The sequence below is a fragment of the Equus asinus genome, chromosome 28, assembly GCF_041296235.1.
Source record: "Equus asinus isolate D_3611 breed Donkey chromosome 28, EquAss-T2T_v2, whole genome shotgun sequence".
NCBI classification, from domain to species: domain Eukaryota; kingdom Metazoa; phylum Chordata; class Mammalia; order Perissodactyla; family Equidae; genus Equus; species Equus asinus.
Window position 1 is genome coordinate 32279422 of NC_091817.1, and position 17047 is coordinate 32296468.

General features: G+C 52.9%; 2 protein-coding genes across 2 annotated transcripts; one reads left to right on the forward strand and one right to left on the reverse strand.

Moving 5' to 3' along the window:
- Nucleotides 1-383: 383 nt before the first annotated feature.
- On the reverse strand, nucleotides 384-3373 carry CIAO2B (cytosolic iron-sulfur assembly component 2B). Its single transcript, XM_014854233.2, has 7 exons — nucleotides 3321-3373; nucleotides 3096-3192; nucleotides 2184-2483; nucleotides 1949-2028; nucleotides 1571-1696; nucleotides 1068-1113; nucleotides 384-594 (listed from the first exon to the last, which is right to left on the reverse strand). The coding sequence occupies exons 3-7, from the start codon at nucleotides 2323-2325 to the stop codon at nucleotides 497-499; spliced, it is 492 nt and encodes a 163-aa protein (XP_014709719.1). The 5' UTR covers nucleotides 2326-2483; nucleotides 3096-3192; nucleotides 3321-3373; the 3' UTR covers nucleotides 384-496.
- Nucleotides 3374-3389: 16 nt separating this feature from the next.
- On the forward strand, nucleotides 3390-13282 carry CES2 (carboxylesterase 2). The gene is made up of 12 exons (XM_014854225.3): nucleotides 3390-3602; nucleotides 7393-7597; nucleotides 8515-8656; nucleotides 9318-9451; nucleotides 9532-9790; nucleotides 10068-10166; nucleotides 10448-10588; nucleotides 10711-10791; nucleotides 11041-11185; nucleotides 11622-11759; nucleotides 12325-12397; nucleotides 12851-13282. Exons 1-12 carry the CDS (start codon nucleotides 3527-3529, stop codon nucleotides 13035-13037), a joined length of 1680 nt encoding a protein of 559 aa, XP_014709711.3. The 5' UTR covers nucleotides 3390-3526; the 3' UTR covers nucleotides 13038-13282.
- The last annotated feature ends 3765 nt before the right edge of the window (nucleotides 13283-17047 follow it).

Here is a 17047-nt window from a genome sequence, read left to right on the forward strand (position 1 = left end):
GAATTGTTCATTCTTTGGCCAGATAAGAGTACTGTGGTTATACAGGCTTAGGAAACACAGGATGAAGTACTCAGAAGTGAAATGTCATGTATCTGCAGCTTACTCTCAAATTTATTTATACTATACACACACAGATAAATAAAGCCAATGTTGCAACATGTTAACAACTATTAAATCTACATGGTGGGTATACAGATGTGTTCACTACACTATTCTTTCCATTTTTTGGTATATTTGCAACTTTTCCTAATCAAACCATCAGGAGAAACTAAAAATGAACTGCACTCCCTTGATCCAGCCCGTACAGGCACTCACTATACCTCCCTCCTCCCAAACCTGGAATGACCCCCCCAAGATGAAAGACTCTAAGGCACACTGGGAAATAAATATAAATTAAGGGTTTATTACAAAATGCAAAATGTTAGTTTCTCATTTTCAGTGATTCAAGAAAACAAGGCCATGAGCCCTGGGTGGGGCTGGGGGCAAAAAGGTGGGCTCAGGAGCGGGCCGACAGGCATTGATTCACAACCTCCAGCAGGTGGGTGTTCTCCAGGGCGGCTGCCACTCGCTCCTTATCTGCAAGCTGCTTGTTGACTGGGTGGGAAGAAAGGAGTCAGGAAGGAGAGTGAAAGCCAGGCCTGCTGGCAGCCTCACCTTTAAGTCTGTGTGTATATATACACATACACCCCCACCAACAAGACCCTCCTGTCATCTCCTTCCCAGGACCCCAAGCCTCCATCAGGCTACCCCAACCACCTGAGCCCACACCTAACCCACCTTCTTGGGGCCCCTCCCCTGGCTGCTCATGTCTGCCTGCCTCCTGTACTACAAAGCCTGACACCCTGGTCCTGTGTACTGAGAAGAGGGAGAAGGCAGGAGTGGGAGAACATGGTAAGCACAGAAGACCCAAGTCAAGTCAGGCAAGCTTCACTCTAGGCTGCCACCTCCACTGCAGAGTCACCCACCCAGTGCCACCCCCCCCCCCCCCACCAGCCACTTTGCCTTACAAACCACCATGGCCAGGGGGAAGCCTCAGGGCCAATGCCCCAATGTCAGCCTATACGTACCTGCATGCTCCGAGGCATGGGTCCCTGGTGTAATGTGCACGTCCATCTGGGAGGGAGAAAGGCCAGGCCTGAGCACTCACCCACCTGTTCTACCCGCTTCTCTCTCCCCCCGACTCACCACCTCCTGATCCTTCTTCCTAATCATGCCTTTGGACTCTGGCTCTTCCATTACACCCCAAGCCCACCCACAGCCACTCCATCTCTACCCAAAGGCCTGGCCAACTGCTGGTGACTTCAAGGTGTGCCTGGGCCCCATCCTTGCTCCAAACCTATCTACAGCTCCCTACTGCCTTTCCTGCTACACTCCTCACTACTTCTCTGCACATTCCAGCTCAGGCCTTTATTCTTGTCCCATTCAATTGGAAAGCCTCCTCCCAGGTTCACCTCTGCTAGTTGGGATCCTTCCAGGCCTCCCTCTGATGGTCAATGTTCAAGCTCTCCAAATCCTCCTCACTAGCAGATACTCACGCTGGCCCCGCCCCCAGGGCTCAGTTCCAGCTTACCTTGAAACGCTGGGGAAGGGATCGCAGAAGCTTGACTTTGATGGACAGCCCAATGAGAGTGGCCATGCTGCAGTGTGGAATGGTGGGTGTGAAGGCCACAGCCACTGTGCTCTCGGGGTCACTCACCTGGTTGCAGGGGGAATGTCAAGACTCGTGGCTGTCCCAGACCTGAGCCCCCTTTCTTAGTCTGTTGCTTCAGACAAGTCGTCTAACCTCTACAGACTTCAGTTTCCTCATCCACAAAATGGGCACAAGCCCCCCTTCCAAAGATCCCCTAAGGAGTCCGTGAGCTGAGAAACGCCCGCCCCTTGGTGCACAGCCGAGCCTTTCCGACTCTCCCGAGCAAGTCGCTCCCCTCGGACGCCGGGAGTGACTCACCTGAACCCGGACCTGCTCTACGACGTTCAATTCTTCCAGCGTCAGGGGATGCTCCGGGTCATTGATGGAGCGAATCAGATGTGGCAAGTGAAGGAAAGGGGACTCTGCGCCTTTGCCCACTCAGAACCCTGTGCCGGGAAAGCCCGGCCCTGCATCGGCTCCACCGCCTCTTGGTCGTCACTTCAGCCCCCTCCCAGGCCCCGCGACCCCGCCCGCGCCCGGCAGCGGCGGATATCGAAGATCTCGCGCGCGTCGATGCTGTCTGGAACCTGCTCGTCCTCCTCGCCCGCGGTCACCGGCCGCTCCCCAGAGCGCTCGTAGATGAGCGGGTTAGCGTTCTCCAGGAGGCCGCCCCCTGCCCCGCCGCCGCCCACCATCGCGGAACCGCTGCGGGCCACGGCCGCCGGGCACTTCCGCTCCTACCGCCGCACTTCCGGGGAACGGGCAGGGGGCGTGGCAGGGCGACGGGGTCGCGCAAGGGACATGCGTCCCTCCCGGCACTCGGGTTTGCGGGGAGCGGTGGCCTCAGCGTGCTCTGTGTGTAAACCCGGGAAAATGCCGACCGCTCCAGCAAAGGCACAGAGAAGGGACCCCGGCGGCGCTGGGCCGAGCGAGCCCCTGCTGGTCGGCGGAGGCCAAGGCTGGTTCTCGGGGGCACTGAAGACGGGTTTGAGAATGAGCCAGGCGTATCTTAGGCGCCACTTCCTCCGGGAAGTCTGCCCCTTAAGCTGGGCGGGCGCTCCGGTGCCCAGAGCTGCATCAATCCTGGCACAGTTCATTGTGTTTCAGAACCTCCAGGTGACGCGCCTGCATCCCCCGCTGTATCTTGGGCCGGCACTGCCCTGCCAGGTCCCCCAGCGCGCGAAAGAGCAGGCGTTCTTTGAATGTTTGTCAAATGAATAAATGACCGTGAACTAGAACTTGGCGGGAGGTGGGGAGAGGGAAAGCCACGGGGTGGGGTTGGGAGTGTCCTTAAGATAAGTGCCACAGTTACATGTGCATTTTAAAAGGCGGACTGTGGCCGAGTAGGGAAGGGGCCCGTGGAGACCCTCAGACCAGGGAGAGTAAGGAGATGAAGGACCTTGAAGGCAGACCCAAGCAACTGATTCCTCATGCGGTTCCCTTCCCCCTGAAGGAAGGTCGTTACCATTTCTCCATCTATGGGAATCCTAGTCGTGCACCTCCTCAGGGAAGCTCTCCTGGGTTCCTCAATCACAGTTTATTCCTGAACACCCTTGCCAAGCCTGTGACAATAAGGAAAATGAACGCAGGTTTGAAGAGAGGGTTCTTCGTATTGCGGAAGGGCTGAAGAAGCTTCGCGGCCCTTCCAAGAAGGCCTCGGAGGGCCCGGGCAGAGAGAAAGGGGCAGTACCTGCTCAGTTCCGCTCTGTTGCCCAACTCCCAAGTCCGCGGCCCGGACTCCGCGCGCCCCGCCTGTTCCCTGCTCAGTCCAAACTCCAGTCTTGGGCGAGGCACTCCCTGATCGGTGGCCAGACCGGCTCGTGGGCAGCCCTTCGGTGAAAAACCGCGTGCCTGCAGCCGGGAGCGCGAAAAAGGAAGACGACCTGCGAGCCCGCCATGCGGCCGGACGGACTTCGCGCGCGGCTGAGCGCCGTGGCCTGTGGGCTTCTGCTTCTCCTCGTCCCGGGTCAGGGTGAGGCTCCCGCAGGGGGCGACAGGGACTGGGGTCAGACTTGCCAAGTTTTGCAGAGGCAGAACCTGTGCCTGCAGGAGGGAAGGCACCAGAGAGGTGGGCCCCACTGGAGAACGACAGCATCCCAACGGCGAGGGAGCAGGGACCCTGAGGCACAGAGCGGGTCAAGGCTGGCCGTGGCCACACAACTCCGAGCAGCCAGCCAGCCCTAGGAGTCTAAGGAGCACCCGGGCGGGCTGGGGGGGAATTTGGGACATTTCTCTTCTAGTGTTTGTGATGGAGCTGGCGCTGCCCGTGGGTAACAACAACAGCAATAATAATACCTTTCTGCCGCCATTTGGCTCTGAGTGTTGCGCCCTTGACCAGAGGGGTGCCCAGGCACCCAGTGCGTCCCCATCCAAAGGGGCCCCATGCAAGGGTACCGGCCCTCGGGCAATCCCACTACGGAAGCCCCTCCCCCGCCCCCCGCAGCGGCCTCCCAGGCCTTCGCTTCAGCCCAGCACCGCCCCTGGGAAGGGAACGCATTGGCCTCCAGGGCAAAGGTATGTGCCCTTTGTGCAACTCTGGGTTCTCCCAGCCCTTATTTGTACTTTAAGATATGCGGGCACCGTGCCCGGGCCCTCGCAGCTCCTGGGACCCCTCTTGCGGGGAGTGACCCTCTTACTCAAACCAGCCCTACCTGTGCGACTTGACTGTTGTCTCCCTTCCGGTCGAATCTGCCCAGACATGACCGCACTCATCCCTCCCCCATGGTCCACCCAACGGGGCTTCTGCTCTTGCCCGCAGCTGACCAGGCTCTTGGAGGTCACAGAGACCTTACAGCAGAGTGATATTCTAGGTCTTGCTAACACCTCCCTTTAAAAATGTTAATAGTTTGGATTGGACCTATGGTTCAGAAGGAAATATTGACACGCCATATGAGGGCATAGGTGATGGGTCTGACCCTCTCCTGCCCCACTGAGTCCTGGCTCCTCCACAGGGACCCTCAGGGTCCCCAGGGCCTTCCACCCCTGGCCAGGAGTTTACCCAAGAATGGATGTATGCGTACATCCTTGGTTTTCACCTAAATGGTCACAGACGTCCCCCCTTTCTGGTGCCTGGCTTTTCTACTTCCTGACAGGGGATCACCTCCCCACACCCCAGTATAGTAGAGCTTCCTGCTACAGCTTAATGGAAGGGCTTCTCTTCAAGGAGGAAGCGTCCTTGATATAACTGGCCTCTGATCAGGGACATTTCGGCAGGTTTTGTCCTTCACTATAACAAACATCAGGCATCAGAGGCAGGTGGCAGCGGTGAATTTCATTGACAGACATCACTTGCTGCAAGGAACTGTGTGTAAACTTTGTGTTACTGGGGAGAGGGGTGGGCCTTTTGACTTGGAAAGGCATTGCTCGATTGCCCTCTGGGGAGCCTGACTCTGGTCTCACCCATGCCGGGCGGCATCAACCATATTGATTCGTGTTGATCTGATAGGTATAGGATAGTATACAACCCTGAGGCTCTTTTTTGGTTTTGTTTTTTACTTTTTATTATGAAACCAGGGTCAGATCTGCCAAATTCTGCAGAGGCAGAATCTAAGCCTGCAGGAGGGAAGGCACCAGAGAGGTGGGAGCCAGTGGAGGTAACACCACCAGGGAACTACTAGCCTGACTGGTTACGCCCCTGCACCCTGAGAAACAGAGAGGGCCTGGGCTGCTCAATGCTACACAGCACAGAGGGGCTCTCCATCTGAGGCAGAAAGACTAATATAACAAACCCAATGTACCCATGATCTACCTTCAACAATTATCAAGACCTGGGCAACCTAGTTTTGTCTGGACCACTACCTCTCTCTTGCACCATTATTTGAAGCAAATCCCAGACATCATATCATCTGTAAATTTTTCATCTTGTCCTACTAAAAGAAAAGGAATCTGTATCACGATTCCTTAATGTAATCAAGTATCTAGTCAAACGTTCTTATTTCATATTATCTCATAAATGATATTTACAGGGTTTTTTTTTAAGGTCAGGATTCAAATAAGGCTCATACTTTGAAAATTGGTAGATGTATTTCTTTTTTCAATAACAGTTTTGAGATGTAATTTGCATAGCATGCCATTCACCCATTTAAAGTGTGCGATTCAATGGTTTTTGGTATATTCGCAGAGTTTACATCAATTCCCCTTTCCCCCCAGCCCCAACTTCCAACCTCAGCCCTAGGTAGCCATCAACCTGCTTTCTGTCTCCATGGATATCCCAATTCTGGACATTTCGTATAAAGGAAGCATCTAGTATGTGGTCCTTTGTGACTGGCTTCTCTCACTGAGCGTCATGTTTTAAAGGTTCATCCATGTTGTAACATGTTCTGTACTTCTTTTTATTGCTGAATAATATTCCATTGTGTAGATATGATACATTTATCAGTTGACGGACATTTGAATTGTTTCTGCTTTTTGGCTACTGTAAATAATCCTGCTGTGAACATTCCATGTACAAGTTGTTGTGTGGAGACATGTTTTCAGTTCTCTTGGGTTTATACCTAGGAGTGGAATTACTGGGTCATATGGTAACTCTATGTTTACCCTTTGAAGAATTGCCAGATTGTTTTCCAAAGCACGTGCACCATTTTACCCTCTCACCAGTGTATGAAGGTTCCAATTTTTCCACATCCTTACCAGCAATTGTTATTATCTGTCTTTTTGATGTGTTTCGTGAGTCTCTTTCAATCTTCAGATTCCTCCTCTGCCTCTCTCTTTACTTTCCTTGTAATTTTGTTGTTGTGTGGAAGAAACCAGTTGTTTGTCTAGAGAGCATCCCCGAGTTTGGGTTTAACTGATTACATCCCATGGTGTCTTTTAACTGTTTCTCTGTCCCCTGTATAACTTGTATTTATATGCCTGTAAACTTGTATTTATATTCTAGAGGCTTGATCCAATTCGGGTTTTAGATTTTGCTTTGTTTTGTTTGGGGGCAAGACTAATTCATATGTGGTGCTGTGGACTTCAATAGAAAACACACCATGTCTGATTGTCTTGCTTTCTGTGACAAAATAAATTGTTGTCATCCCAGTCAGATTTCATTGTGCATTTCTCTTAGCACAAGTGAGGTGAACATCTCTTCATTGGTGTGAGAACCATTTAGTTGTCTTCCTTATTCCTTCTGAACATATTCTTTCACCATTTCATAGTCTTTCCCCAAATATGCGCAGCTAGTATATTTCTTAGTCACTTGTGGAAATTCTTTGTCTGTTGAGAATCTTGGCTCCTTCTCCCTTAGGTGACTTTTAGTCACTTCCTCCCTCCCTAATACCCATAGCAGGGCAGGCTGTGCTCTTTAGTTCTACTCACAGCTACACTTCTCTTTTGTTGTCCTCGTAACATCACTCTCTGTTGGAGGATGCTGTCTTTATGTCATGTCTTGCCGCCTGGAGCATGAGATTCCCAAGGACAGGAACCTTGACTGTCCACATCTCACAGTTCTGCTGCCTCATCTCACCTGGCACACAGTCAGTCGAAAGGACCTCTCACCCCATCAAGCCCATGTAACCATTGTTTGAAGCTCTGGGGACTAAACCATGATGCCAAACCCCAAGGGGCCTCACCGGGCTTGGCGGAAAAGGCGGGGGCAGGACCTAGGGAAGGCAGTGTGGTGAGGCCAGGGTTACAGGCAGGAAATTTGTAAAGCAAGTGTTTGTACATCAGGGTCCCTTGAGCTGAGCTGAGGATGGGAAGGAGGCAGCAACATTAATAGTTTGGAAGGATGGCTCATTGGCTAGACCCAACCCTGATGTCCATTTCTCTGTCCACAGGCCAGGACTCTGCCAGCCCCATCCGGACCACATACACGGGGCAGGTGCAGGGGAGCCTCGTGTATGTGAAGGGCACTGATGTGGGGGTCCACACCTTCCTGGGAATTCCCTTTGCCAAGCCTCCTCTAGGGCGACTGCGACTTGCGCCCCCTGAGCCCCCTGAATCTTGGAGCGGTGTAAAGGATGGGACCTCACACCCAGCCATGTAAGCAGGGGGTCCAGGGAACTCCACGCCCTGGGGTGGAGGGTATTCTGAGCTCTGGGCCAGGCTGCAGTTTTCATTTCATCTAAACCCCCACAGCCAGTTTTCCCTCTCGGTCTGGTGGATTCCCACGAGCATTTTTCTCATGAGCATGCTGAGGCTCAGAAGGATAAGGTAACTTTCCCAGGCTCAGGGCTTGGTGCTCCAAGGGCATTAGCTCCAGGTGCTGATGAGAGGAGCAGGGACACACATCTGCCTACGTTCTAGTTATGCCATGTGTTCTCCGCCCCCAGGGGGGTTGTCTCCTGGAGGAGTTCAAGGTGGCTCCGTGAACCTTGTAGGAGTCCCTGACTCCAGCAGCAGATACTGCAGATCCCTGAGGAGTGAGGAACCCCCACTCCCCACAGTCACTGTGCCAACCAACAGGGCCAGGTACCACTGGCCAAGGGGCTGTGTATGTTCTTACAAGAGGAAACTGTATGGGAGTGATGAGGTTCCCTAAGCATCTGGACTTGGGATGAGGGGGGTCCCACTGCCCTTCTCATGAGAAGTTAACATCCGTTCATTCAGGCAACATATGCATGTGGCCTACTCCCCTGTTCCAGGCCTGTCTGGGTACAGGGGTACAGTGGTGAGTGTCAATACATATAACCAATGGTTGTCATAAAGATGGCCAAGAGTCAAGATTTCCCAGCCTTGGGAGGATTTGTATCCAAGGCCCTCACAACCTTGAGGCCTGCCTGGAAGACTGGGCTCTGTCCCAGCTTCCCCAGAGCCTGTGGCCTGTAACTTGGTAGGGACCATGTATGAGTAGGGTATCAGGGGAAGGGGGACTGAGGTGGCTGGGAGCAAATCTGGGCCCAGCATCTAGTTTTGGCCACAGCATGTTCCCTGGACTGACTGCCTGCCACGGCCACCAGGTGTCTGCAGGACGTTTCGACAATGAATTCAATAGCTCAGAAACTGGTGAATCAGTCCCTGCCTTTTACCTCCACGTCCGAAGACTGCCTGTACCTCAGTGTCTACACACCTGCCCATACCCACCAGGGTTCCACCCTGCCTGTGAGTACCCAGCCACAGCTGGCTAGGGTGTGGGAGGACATTTTTTCTGCAGGAAGATTAGAAAGGACAAGATCAGCCTGGGTGCCCTGCAGTGTGGGCCCTGTAGAGAAGCTTCTCAGTATTGGGTCCAAGAGAGTGCTTCTTCCCCAGGGTGAGCAGCTCACCCCTGGGCATGGGGTCCCAGGACCCCGGCTGCTGCCAGAGGTCAGAAGCTGTGGCCCTGGGATGGACCCAGGACTCACCCAACCAATTCATGCCCAGGAGACCCACTCAGGTGCCTGAGGGCTGCACTTGCAGGCAGCTAGAGACGTCAGCCATGGATTATCCATCAGGCCCTTGAGAATGGAGACCACTTTTAATTAATGTGCATGTGGCATGATCAAAGAGACACCCCTTTTCTTTCCACCTCAGAGAAGGTTCTGGGAGAAATGGAGCTAGACTTTGGTTGATGGGCCGGGCCCCAAAGTATGGGAGGCCTAGTTTTCCTGGTAGAACTTGAGCCGCCTTTGACCCAGGTCATGAAGACACCACCTTGTCCTGCTTGAGTTCAGTCTATGTGGTTGGGTGGACAGAACCAAAGCGGTGGTTCATCTAGATGGGAGCCCTGGTGGAGTTTGTGCTGGGTGGGAGCCACATAGCATCTGTGCCTCGGTTTCCCCAGGTGATGGTGTGGATCCATGGTGGTGCACTTGTGCACGGCATGGCCTCCATGTATGACGGCTCCGCTTTGGCGGCCTTCGAGGATGTGGTGGTGGTCATTATCCAGTACCGCCTAGGTGTTCTGGGCTTCTTCAGGTGAGACTGGGGATGGGCTGAGCAACGTGGGCTGAGTGGAGCCAGGCAGCCTCATGACCCCTATCCCTGCCACCTCTCAGCACTGGAGACAAGCATGCAGCTGGCAACTGGGGCTACCTGGACCAAGTGGCCGCCCTACACTGGGTCCAGCAGAATATTGCATACTTTGGAGGCGACCCTGGCCGTGTCACCATTTTTGGCGAGTCTGCGGGTGGCACAAGTGTGTCTTCGCACGTCGTGTCCCCCATGTCCCAAGGACTCTTCCACCGTGCCATCATGGAGAGTGGCGTGGCTCTGCTGCCTAACCTCATTGCCAGTTCATCTGATGTGGTCTCCAAAGTGAGTGCCCCCAACTGAGGGAAGCCCAGACCTGCTGCCTCATCTCTTACTTCTCAGCTTCCATTACTCTGTCTGGTAAATGGGGATAACAAGGACTCCCCTGCCATCAGAGTACCTTGGAAAGTGCTGCCTATCCAGGGATTGTTCAAGGGTCAGAATCCACAGACCTCTGCCATCGCAGAGGCTGAGTATCATGATACTCTGTGAGATGTGGGGTGCACCTGCCTCCAACTTGGGCGTTGGGCAAACCTCTCTCCCCTGCCTGGTCTCTTTCCAGACGGTGGCCAACCTGTCTGCCTGTGGCCAGGTTGACTCAGAGGCCCTGGTGCACTGCCTGCGGGACAAGAGTGAAGAGGAGATTCTGGCCATCAACAAGGTTGGGCTGAATGGCCACGGCTGTGGAGGAAGGGAGCCAATAGGTGTGGGGTAGGCAAGCCTGGTACCCTTCATACTCCCTGGGCAAGTTACTCCATCTCCATGCCTTCATGTCCTCACAGCCCTGGCTGGGAAACTGAGGCCAGGCCATGCTAAGCCAGGCATAGGACCTCCTGGTGGCGGGGGAGGGAGGTGAGCATCCTGGGATGAGCCAGGAAGGGTTAAAAGTCACTCAGAGGGCATCAAAAAATGTCTACAACCTGACTTTGTGTGCTCCCTCAGGCCTTCAAGATCATCCCTGGCATGGTGGATGGGATCTTCCTGCCCAGGCACCCCGAGGAGCTGCTGGCTTCTGCCGACTTTCAACCTGTACCCAGCATCATTGGTGTCAACAATGATGAGTATGGTTGGCTCCTCCCTTCGGTGAGACCTAGCCCCAAGCCCCCAGGTGCTGGGGAGCCCATCCAGTGCAGGGGGGAGGGAACATCAGGCCTTCCTAGTCCAGGCCCATCCTACCCCCAACTCAAGATTCCCCCATTCCCCAGGGCGTAGGCACCTTGGACACCCAGAGGGAAATGGACAGAGAGACCATAAAGGCTCTTCTACAGAAAACAGCAGCAGTGATGGTGAGGCTCCCGGAGTCCTATCCCAATGCAGAAGGGCTCCTTTCCTGTCCTGAGGCAGGGGAAACCCATTCCTCAGATATCCAGGCCATGTGGCATCCTCCATGAACAAAGGCTGGGGTCACCCAAAGTTTGGTCTCTTACCCTCATCTCCTATCCCATCCCAGGGTCCATCTCCCCAACCCTGCCCCTGCTGCCTCCCTGCCCCTGCCAGCCTGCCTAACCTGGCTATTCCTGATCCACCTGGGCTAGATGTTGCCTCCTGAGTTTGGTGAGCTGGTGATGGAGGAATACATGGGAGGCAGTGAGGACCCCCAGACCCTCCAAACCCAGTTCCAGGAGATTATGGAGGACTCCATATTCGTGATCCCTGCACTCCAAGTAGCATATTTTCAGCGTGAGTATATCTGTAACTAAAGGTCAGACCAGCAAGGGGTGGCTCAGAGCTGCTGGTCCCAGGTGAAGTCTATTGGTGTCCAGGGCCCAACCCACATCTATTTATTGGGCCCCTGGGTGCCAGACATTGATGTTGCCTCATCTTGGTAAATCCTCATAGGTGATCTGAGAGACAGACATTTTCCCCATTTTACAGATGAGGAAACTGAGATTCAGTGCCCTTCAGTGACTTGCCCAAGACCACAAAGCTAGGAAGTTGCAAGGCCATGATTTGAACCCAGGCCCTTCCCACTGCCCCTACTCCAGCCTGGGGCTCCCTCATCCACTATCCAGATTCCAACCAGCTTCGGACCTAGCTATCTTGTCACCATGGGTGATGCAGGAAAGCTCCAGGTAAGAGGCTGCCACATCACAGCCTGTGCACCCCACCTGCCTAGGTTCCCGTGCCGCTGTCTACTTCTATGAGTTCCAGCATCGGCCCAGCCTCTTCAAGGACATCAAGCCACCCCACGTGAAGGCGGACCATGGCGATGAGGTTCTCTTTGTCTTCGGAACCTACTTCTGGGGCAACTACAGTGAGTCTTCCTGAGCGAGGTCCCTCAGAGGCTCCTCTTTTCCAGGATGTGGGATGGGACCATGGCTGGGTCCCTGAGTGAGGGTGATTGCCTTCCCTGTACAGATGAGGAAACTGAGGCTCAGAGAAAGGAGAGGATCATGTTTCCAAGATCTTACAGCTAGAAAGGCTGAGCTAGAATTGCAGTCCAAGACTCTTCAGACTGGGGCCTGTGCTCCCTCCACCTCTCCCCACCCTGACCATGGGTATCTGGCATGGGTGCAGAGGGGGGCATTTCAAAGTTTTTTCAGTGCCTTTCCAGCGTCAGAAGGCAGAAGGGAGCTTTCTGGGTCAGGAATGGGCCTAGCATTGGGTCAGCCAGAAGCTGGGATGAATATGCAGGGTTTGGGTACGAAGAGGGCCTGGCTCCACAAGACTGTGGGGGAGCAGGCAGAGAGCCAGTGCTGGGAGGGCAGAGGAAGAGCCAGGGAAAAGCTACACCTGGGATGGTGAGTGTGGGGGCAATGACCCGTGTGCTAGACTGAGGTTGGCCCTGACCTGGGCCTTTGTCCTCTTCTTCTCTGTAGTTGAGGTGACTGAGGAGGAGTGGCTGCTAAGCAGAAAGATAATGAAGTACTGGGCCAACTTTGCTCGAAACGGGTGAGATGTTGCACCCCTACTTCAGCCCCCATGGGGGTCTTGAACCCATCCAGGGCTTTGCTGGTCTGTGGTGACCTCATTAGCATACATGTGTCCTTAATTGTATGATAGCCTCTTCCCCAGCTCCAGGACCCACATGGACAGAGAGGGGCCCTGTGGGTGCTAGACACTGGTTCCATCTCCAGGTGACCTGGAGGGGGAGTGGCAGTGCTATGTTACCGGCAGAGCCTCCTTCTCTCAGGGAAGGACAAAGGTTGCCCTGCCCCGTGGTGGAGTTGACACTCTAGTGGGAGGTAGCTTCTTTCCTACATCTGGAAACCTCCCCCTCTCATTCCGCATGCCCACCTGGCCTGTTTGGCCGCCTTGCTTGACCCCAGTCAGTGTGCTCAGGCCTAGGCTCCGTAGGGCTCAGAGTGACCCTCGCCCTGCCCTGCTGGGAGGGCTTCTCTACAGGAACCCCAATGGTGAAGGTCTGCCGCACTGGCCTACGTTCGACCAGGAGGACCAATACCTGCAGCTGAACATGCAACCTGCAGTGGGCCGGGCCCTGAAGGCCCACAGGCTCCAGTTCTGGACGAAGACCCTGCCCCAGAAGATCCAGAAGTTGATGGAGGCCAAGGAGAAGCACACAGAGCTGTAGCTCCCTGTGCTGGGAATGAGGGGATAGGGGTGGGCTTGAGTGCAAGTAGGGGGTCTGCCAGATGTGCCAAAACACACTCAGTGAGGAGCCACAGTTTTTTCCTTCATTCACATAGCCATTCATTCATCCTTCCATTCATCCTTCCAGGAAACATTTATTAAGAAGCTACTGTGTGATGTTAATTGCCAAGCCCGCCATGGATCCTCTCTTGTCAGATACACTCAATAAATCCTCCCATAAAACTATGGATGGGCAAACGTCAATGGAAGTTCATCTTCCCCAATGTCCCACTGGGCTCCAGGCCTCATCCTCCCTTCCTCACCTCCACCCCCTCCCCAACCTCTCTCTCCTCTCCCTTAGAAGAAGGGCACTTTGGGGAATGTTGCCCACACCTGGCTCTCAGCAAGCCCTACATGCCCTCATATCTGTGAGTGGCCAGTGGAAAACCTGGACACCAGGAGCCTGGGAGCTGTGAGATCTTAGCCACTGAGGCTACCAACTACTGAGAATGTAAAAGTCCCTGTCCTCGCCCATTGTCCCCCTAGATTAAATGTCATCTATCACTGACGTTTAAGCAGCCCTCTCACTCACTTATCAGTATTCCACAGAGGTGACTGACTCCATTTTTTGTAAGAAGCAGGACTGGGCTTGTCCATGGGCCCTTGAAGCCTGGGCCAGCTATGCTGTGGCCAGGAGAACCAGGCGGCTTCCTCAGTCGCCTGCCTCCTGAAGTTTGCCTTTATTCTCAGTGGTTCTGCAGACACTGTAGGGCCTGAACTTTACACGATTGTAGCACATGGGTGAAGATGTTTATCTGTGGGATGTTTCCTGGAAGTAGGATTGAGGGGTCAGAAGGTCCAGGCATATCTAGGAGAAGAGACTCTTGTCCCCTGGCTCCCAAGGGCCTCTCCATCCAGGGAGGTCTCCTCTTGCCTTTTGGAATTCCCCTCACCAGCCCCACCTCCCCTGCTCCCTCTGCTGAGCATCCCTCAACGCAGGATAGGCAGACACATCATCAGTTTTCCTACTTACCTCATTGTTTTCTCTAAACGTTCCCCACACCCCCTACCCCCCATCCCCCCCACCCCCACCTCCACCTCCATCCCCCCCCCCCGGCCTCCACCCCCCGCCCCGACCTCCACCCCCCGCGGCCCGCCCGCCCTCCGCAAAAAAAAAAAAACCCTCTCATATTGTATCTCAGCATGCAAGGGTACCAAACTGTGTTCACCCTGCCTCTTTGTTCCACCAAAGCACTTTCTTTCTGTATAAGAGGCTATATCCCTCTTCTCATAGACCCAGGACTCCCTCTAGGCCCCTACCTCTGACCAATTTGTCCTCTCCGGGCACTTGATTTCCCAGGGGGAAAGTTCCCCTTCATTCCCTCCGCGGCATTTAAGTCATAGAGCCTCCGTGAAGCTGGGCGTGAAGGATGGAGATTCCCGCATTGCCTGCTCTGGCCACCAGATGGCAGACAAGGATAACCTTAAGCCTGAACGGGCTTGAACTGGGAGAGGGATGGGGCTTTCCTTTTGGTGAACGCTGACTGGTGCCTAATGCTTCCCCAGCATCCTGAAGGCATTTATTGAGCACTCATGGCATGCACGCCTCAGTGTGCCTTTCAGTCCTGCTGATGCACAGCATGCTTCCCAGAAGTGCGTTCTCAGGACTAGTTTTTACGACTAGTTTTAGTAACCTTATTTTTTAACAGCTTTATTGTGGAATAATTTATGAACAATTAAATTCACCCATTTTGGGTGTACAGTTAGATACAGTTGGGTCACTGTATATAACATGCAACCACTGTCACATCAAGTTTTAGAATGCTTCTGTTGCTCCAAAAACGTCCTGCGTGCTCCTTGCAGTCAATCACTGCCTGACCCTGGTCCCATGCAACCACGGAGCTGCTTTCTGTTGCTTTAATTTGCCTTTTCTAGAATGTCATAGAAATGGAATCATTTTTTACTGGTTTCTGTCACTTAACATAATGTTTTTGAGATTCCTCTAGTAGTTCTTTTCTTTTATTGAGTAGTATTCCATAAACAATATGCCACATTTTATCTATTCACCAGTTGGTGGACATTTGAGTGATTTCCGCTTTTTGGCTATTTTTTTTTTTCCTTAAAGATTGGCACCTGAGCTAACAACTGTTGCCACTCTTCTCTCTTTTTTTTTTTCTTTCTGCTATTTCTCCCCAGATGCCCCCAGTACATAGTTGTATATATTTTAGTTATGAGTCCTTCTAGTTGTGGCACGTGGGATGCCGCCTCAACATGGCCTGATGAGCGGTGCCACGTCTGCGCCCAGGATCCAAACCAATGAAACCCTGGGCCGCCTCAGCGGAGCACACAAACTTAACCGCTCAGGCACAGGGCCGGCCCCTTTAGCTATTTTTAATAAAGTTGCTGTGAACATTTTCAGACAAGTCTTTGTGTGGACATATGCTTTTATTTCTTTTGGGTAAATAGCTAAGAGTGGAATTGCTGGGTCATATGGTGAGTGTATGTTTAACTTTGAAAGAAAACGCCAAACTTTCTTCCAAAGTGACGATACCATTTTGGCGTCCCCACCAGCCTTATGTGAGGGTTCCAACAGTTCCATGTCCTCTCCAACACTTCATCTTATCAGTCTCTTACATTTGATTAATTCTAATGGGTGTGTAGTGGTATCTGATTGTGGTTGGTTCCCTGTTTTTCTGTGTCTCTCTCCAATGCTTGCACAAGCCTATGAATCAAGGTTCACGGATCAAGGTTAAGGGAGAGAAAATGGCCCCGCCAAGGCTGCCAGAAGCATTCAGGCAGCTGCACTACTTCCTTTTGGAGGAGAGAAGTCTGAGCCTCAGGCTTTCCAGTTCTAGGTACCAGCTGGAACCCAGGAGAGAATCCGGTATCTTGTCCAGGCATGACTCTCACCTTGTTCCTCACCAAGCCAGCACTTCCAACTGTTTGATTTAGCAAATATTTGCCAGCGCCCCGCACTCTCCACCCATCCTCCCACCCCCACTCCCAGCCAGCCATATTTCTGACACTAAGGCCCAGAGGTGAGTCCTGCCCTTCCTTGAGGTAGGAGTCTCGCAAGCCAGCAGGGAGACAGACCCCTGCCCTAAGACAAGCTTCCATTGGCTTTGGTTCTGCACCTAGAATTTTCACACATGTAAACTTACTTCAACCTAGTGAGGTGGTTCCTATTTACATCACCGTTTTATGGATGACAAAATTAGGCCCAGAGTTGTGAAGCAACTTGTACAACATCACACAGCTAGCCCTTGGCAGAGTCAGGATATGAACGCAGGACGTCTAGTTCTTGAGTCACATTTTCCTGGGATTTGAGTTGTTAATAGGAATCTTCCTGCCCTTTTTCCCCCATCATCCCTCCCTGCTGATCTCAGCTCCTCGTGCCCAGGAGACTTAGGGCCCCTTGAAGGCAGTGCCCTGCTTCTGCTCTGTCACTGGAGGATCCTCCAAGAGAATGGGCCTACATGAGAAAGTCACGCCCAACACACACCCGGGGTATCCTCAGTCCTGGGGCTCCACGGCAGCACTGCTCAGGCCCGGGGTCCTGAGGCTCTGTAAGAGTGTCATCCAGCAGCTGTGGAATAGAGCTTGTCAGCTTTTCAAAACGTTGAACATAGAATTACCATATGACCCAGCAATTCTACTCCTAGGTATACAGCCAAGAGAAATGAAAACATAAGACCACACAGAAGCTTGTACACAAATGGTTAGAGCAGTATTATTCATAACAGTCAGAAAGTGGAAACAACCCAAATGCCTATCAATGAATGAATGGATAAGCAAAGTGTGTTATAGCCATACAGTGACGTATTACTCAGGCATAAAAAGGAACGAAGTGCTGATATGTGCTACAAATCAAGTGAACCTCAAAACATTTATGCTAAGTGAAAGAAGCCAGATAGAAAAGGTTGTATGGTTACTTTTATGTAATATATCCAGAATAGGAAGTCCACGGAGGCAGAAAGCAGATTAATGATTATCAGAGGATGAGGGAGAGAT